The following is a 6,000-nucleotide window of genomic DNA, read 5'->3' on the forward strand; positions in this document are numbered from 1 at the left end:
TGGTATTAGTCGCATGTTCCTTTGCGATTGCTCACGGAGTCATCCCGGATTAGTCCCATTTTTTGCAGGGAAACGTCCGGCAGACAACGCACACAACATCTACCAACACACACACACACACATATATGTATATGTTTAGTCGCTATTCCCTATGCGCATCAGTTATTGGCTTCTATTCGATCAGCGGATTAGGAAAACGACATGAAAGGCTATGCAGAAAGTGTGAATGTTATGGCAGGGGAATAACGAAATGTGCAATAGTTTCAAAGAAAGGATTAAATTGACCACTCGAATGCTAAACAACTACTTTCACCACCACAAATGTCCCCTCGTACTTTGAATGGGCATTCATTCATTCATTCATGACTGATTTGTTGCTCTTAAATAAGCAATGTGCAATAAAGTATTTAATTACCGGATATCGAATGGTCAGAAAGGCGCGTAGGCGGCGTATGCGCGGGCGTATGATGATGTGAAGACGAGTCCATGCCAGGTGTAGGCAGACCAGAATACAATGAGCTAAAATCCTCGGGTGTGCTGCTGCATTTGCGCTGATGATTAAGTGAACCTTTGTCAATGGAGTTAAGTGAGGAGCGGGTGTCTTGCATCGAGGAGGTCAGACCTAGCAGACGGTTTTCATGTGATGAAGAAATTCCCATTAAGCGATTATCTTGAAACGACATGAACTTTGTGTCCTGCGACGCAGCGGCATTATGCATATTGACCGCATGGTCATCCAATAAGCCTTGCTGCAAGCCCAACAATCCGCCAACCAAATTTGGACGCAGTTCGTCCATTGTGAGCTTACTTTGACCACAAGTTCCAGTCGTGAAGTTGAGTTGTCGGCTAAAAATAGCCGGGAATATATTGAACTGCTGGGAATCAGCGCTCGATTGCGGGCTTAGTCCCAGACTGGTTGGAACGATGTGAGGTAAGGAAGAAGCCGTTGAAACGGAGGCAGCCGCTGATGAAATAGAATGGACGTTATTTCCACCCGAAGCGGGACCGTTGCCTATGACTAGCGAGGATACGGAATTGGAGCCGATCGCGCTGCTGCCGCTGCCAGAAGTGGTGCTGCCGTTGCTTGTCGCACAGCCGACGGAAGTCGGCGTTATCAACTGGTGCTGGTTCTGTGTCTGCGAAGGCTGGTGTTGTTGCTGCTGCTGATGTGCCGCTTGTAGTTGGGAAGCAGTTGCCGCTGAGGCTGGCTGTTGCTGCCCTACAGGCGGTAGGCCGCTATGTGGCAAGCCGGCGGCGACGTGCGATTGGGCGGATGCGTGCGAAACGGCAGCGGTACCGGCGTGATGCGTATGTAAAATGGAATGATGCGGTGATATGTGGGCAGACGGATTGCTGTTGGGCAGATGAGGCTGATGTATGTGATGTACCTGATGGGAATTTGAATTGGTATTGCCGACGACGCCACCACCACCAGATAAAGGGCCGCCGGCACAACTATGTTGTTTGAAATCCAACTTGTGGCCGGTGTAGAAGCGCGTATCGATATACGTCTTGAAAAAATCAATGATACTAGGCAGCTGAAAACGGACTAGGTTGGATTATTGGAACGGTTTGGTGCGTAACTGCCGGGTATCGATTTAATCCTTTTGGATCAAACTTTCAATACACTCGCGCGCGAAAAAGTTGGGCAATTATTCGTTACAACAACAACGAAAAAAATAATCACTTCACATAGACCACTGTCTGCAGCGTTCGGTATTCGGCTCGATCCACGAATTTTGCGGCTAACGCAATTAATTAATTTCAATTTCAATTACAGTTATAAAGGCATTCGAATAGGTATTTAGTAAGTGGATACATGTATGCATGTACCCATACATATTTATATATGTATATACCTAAGCACATTTATATATGATTATATCCGCTTGCTGCTTTCTATTTTGTCCGTCAAATGACCGACGCGTTACCGACACTGGCGCCTCGATGTCTATGCCGAGTGAGCAACTGGCGAATAGTTGAAATAATCACAAACCCCGAACTATTTTACACACAAACACATTGAGCAACTGAGCTCGCTTTCTGGTCGGCGCACCGTCAGACTACAGTACACAGAAGGTCTAAGTTGGTATAAGTCGCCTAGTCTTTCTTCCCAATGTTCGTGCAGGAGCGAGACTGGGCTCGGTAAACTTTTCTAATCGCGTCAATTTAATGCCAAAATCTCTCAACACAAATACTTATGTATATCTTTGCATACATACATATGTAGAAGGTGCAAGGAAACCCTTCACACGCGCGCTCTACTAAATCTTCACTCTTCGACGGGCTACGGAGACCAGACCAATTTCTAATGTTTACAAATAATGAAAATTCGATTTCCTCTTCTTGAGAGGGGGTAATAACAATAATGTAATTTCGGATGCGTTTAACTCTATCGCAATCTGCTGCACCGTGCCGCACGCCAACTAGCGAATGTATGCAAATGTATCCTTCGGATTTTTTACTCTGCTGCGAAAACTGTTCTTGTTATGTGACTTGCTGAGCTGTCGCGCGGGTGGTACGACCTCAATGTCTCGATTCGGAGGTACGCGCTTATACGCGGGCGATCAAACTTAAAATGATAACGAAATTAAGGATCATGTGCTCGCTGCCCACTTCGACGGGCTCGCAGCACTTTCCGCGCTCGCTCTTGCCCTGTTGGTTGTCCGTTTGGGCGGTGGTGGGTGGCGGCGCTTCAATGCTGCTGCTGAGCTACAACCACATTCACTGTGTGCAGATTTCTGGTGGTGCGGAGCTGGCCTCTGCTGCTGGTAGCAACTGGCTAAGCGCGCACACAGTGGGCATGTGTTTATATGTAAGAGCACATGTTCTTTGCGGAGGGTGCTAGCAAGACCACGAATCGTTAGCCATCCTAGTAATAATGTGGAATATAATGAAGCATCAATGCCGTGCAACACAGGCAATCGTATGTGATATACATACTTATGTACATACTTACATACATATATATATATATACATACATATGTGCCCACAGATATCCTTGCAGCAGCACTTAAACAAGGAGGGCAACATTTTTGCGCTACTGCTCTGTTAGCCTTGTCACTCTGAATCCTGTCGTTTGCACTCATCCCTTCGACTTGTTGTCGTCGCTTGTTGTTGTCGTCTACTCGCGACAGCTTCTCATTATGCAGCGCATCATAGCATTGTCTCTTTTTAACTGGTTTAATTTCGTTAGAGGTCGGTTTTTGCTTTTTTGTCGGTCGCTCAAATAGCACACAACAACAACAACAGCAACCACTCAATTTTGATTGTCGGGCCCTTCAACCCAATAAGGAATGGCTGGCTGCTCTGAGGTTGAGTCGCTGATAATGATGTGCGTCCACTCTTTTCTATGTATTTTTTGATATGGGTTCGTTATTGTTTTTGCATGAGCTTTCACTAAGTGTGTGCACAATCTGTTGCAAAAATGAAACAACATTTGCACTATTGGTTTTATGTATTGCAGTGCTTTAAGATCGCTAAAGCATTGGGCAGCACAGATGTCACAGTGGCGAGCAGACAAGCCTTCGAAATGGCAAAAAGGATAATCACTATGCGTCTGACACACTTCCCTTGAGTTTATGCAGAAAATAAACTTTTTAGTAGCGGGACACATGCACCAACAATCTTACATATGTGTGTATGTGTGTACAAACAGAGCGTGGTCTGGTGGTATCACAGAGGAAGCCCTGCTCCTTATTGCAAATGTGTCGCCGAACGGCGGTTTGCGCGCCAACATTGCAAATACAAATTTCTCAAAAGTTATTGGCTTTGGATACATACGCTTCTATTTACATACATACATATGTATGTACATTGTACGTACAAAAATGAACAATGTTTGACAATGGCAGTCAGCAGTAAAACGAAGACGATAACCATGCAAAACCGAACCCGTCTGCGGAAATATGTCGAGTGAAAGTTTAAATAATAATAAGAGCCGAAACTAATATTGGTAATGGAGTTTGGGAATAAAATGTTGCTTTTATTTTTGATTTTTGAACTAAAATTGGTAGAACTTTTTATTCTTATGGCCTTATTCATAAAAATAAAGTAGGTTTAAAGAGCTTTATAAAATGACGTTTTCATACATTTTTCAGTTTATAAACCTTTTTTAAAGCTACTTTATTTTTTATGAATAAGGCCATTAGTATGTAGAATTGTAGCGAGAAAAGCATCAACACTCACCATCTATTTGTCGACTACAAAGTCGCTTTCGACAGCATTAAAAGGAGTTACCTTTATATACGCCGCAATGTCTGAATTTGGCATGCCCTCGAAACTGATGCGGCTGAGTAAAATGACGTTGATCAATACCATCAGCTCCGTCAGAATTGGAAAAGACCTCTAGGAGACGTTTGCTACCAAACGGGGTTTCAGATAGGGCGACTCCCTTTCATGTTTTCTTTAATCTGATGTTGGAGAAGATAAAAAGAGCAGCAGAACCGAACCGCTCAGGAAAAATTTACTATAAGGGCGTGGAATTTCTTTCGTACGCCGATGACATCGACACCGTCGGTAACAAGAACTGCGATGCCGCCCACTAATACCACAGGGCAACAGCCTCAGCAGCAGCAAGTGGCGGCCCGGCAACACACGTCACTAACACCCCACGCCCCAATAAGTCTCCCTAGGCACACGAAGATTTTACAATTTACCTGTAGCGGACTTCAGAGCAAGATCGAGAAGATAGCAGTTTTCATGGGTCTGCACGCAATATTAATAGCTGCGGTCCAAGAGAGGAACATTCACGGCAATTCAACATTGTTGAATTGCGCCGGATACGACGTGCACCTTCGAGATCATGAGCGAGATAATGGTGGTGGCCTAGCGTTCATCACGCACCACACCGTGCAGTATCGTCTTATCGAAGCAGACATCGACCGCAGGGATACCATTCTAGAATGTCAGGGGATTTCTATCCGGTCAGGCGATGTAGAGCTTGAAATATTTGACGTGTATATACCCCCTGTCACCAGCTGCCCGGCAGGATAGCAGTCTGAAATAGGTGCGCTCCTCAGAGGTGAAAACCGGATCGTAGGGGACCACAATTGGCTGAGCAGATAGACGATTTAACATTCTGCACAATGAACGACGACGCACACACCAGGATTATGGGTAGCTGCTGCAGCTCGCCAGACCTAACAATAGTCAGTGCTGGTGGTTCATCAAACAACCTCTGGACCCGTCAGCTTATCGACAGGCCCTGAAGGGCATTCACAGAGAGACAATCTCGAGTTATATAGACTCCCGACCTGTGAATGCCGTTCTTGGCATACAACCACCAGACGTGGACGAGACAGAACTTCGTCTGCCTCGGGAGACTCGGACCACAATAGCCCAACTGCGCTCTGGTTACTGCTGCAGTTTGAACTCATACGTGATTAGATTAAATGAAGATGTTCCTAATGAATTCCCGGCAGGCGGAGAGTCGCCCCATGACTCACAGCATTTCTTCGTATGCCCTCTGAATCCCACCTCACTAACGCCCCTGTCCCTATGGACAGATCACGTCGAGGCTGCACGCTTGCTGGGGCTACCGCTGGTAGAGCTTGACGACAACGATTTAAAGACTAACCGATCTGGGTGGGGTTGTTGTAGCCGCTACAACACCAACAAAAGATCCGCGCGAAGTCTGTTCTGCCTTTTTCAAGTTGGATAATTTAGTAAATCGAATGGGTTTGCTTGTCAACGAGGACAAGACGAAGTATCTCCTGCCATCAAACAAACATTCAGAACATTCAAGCCTTGGCACCCACGACACTGTTGACAGTTATAATTTCGAGAAAGTAGATAATTTCGTTTACTTGGAAACCCGCATTAACATCGAATTTCCGCCGCCGCCTTAATTCATATCCCTTTTGTTTATTCAAAATTTACATTTTTTTAAAAAAGTCTACCTCATATTACATATAATTAACTGCATATAATATATGATTAATTCCAAAATTTATTAAAAAAATTCAGTGCAATGTAAAACAAAAATATGGGTACCAAA

The 6,000-nt window shown here is 45.0% G+C and overlaps 1 protein-coding gene across 1 annotated transcript in view; it reads right to left on the reverse strand.

The window, feature by feature from the left end:
• The window catches only part of LOC108358167 (muscle segmentation homeobox), a gene marked incomplete at its 5' end in the record, with an annotated part of 150,189 nt that extends 148,630 nt beyond the window's left edge, over positions 1 to 1,559 (reverse strand). Inside the window, one exon of the mRNA XM_017609342.1 lies at positions 416 to 1,559. Within this exon, the coding sequence (XP_017464831.1) occupies positions 416 to 1,559 (1,144 nt within the window). The remainder of the gene's footprint in view (positions 1 to 415) is intronic.
• Positions 1,560 to 6,000: the final 4,441 nt, after the last annotated feature.

This window comes from Rhagoletis zephyria, unplaced genomic scaffold (assembly GCF_001687245.7).
Source record: "Rhagoletis zephyria isolate East Lansing unplaced genomic scaffold, Rhagoletis_zephyria_1.1 Rzeph_scaffold_00218, whole genome shotgun sequence".
Lineage (NCBI taxonomy): Eukaryota > Metazoa > Arthropoda > Insecta > Diptera > Tephritidae > Rhagoletis > Rhagoletis zephyria.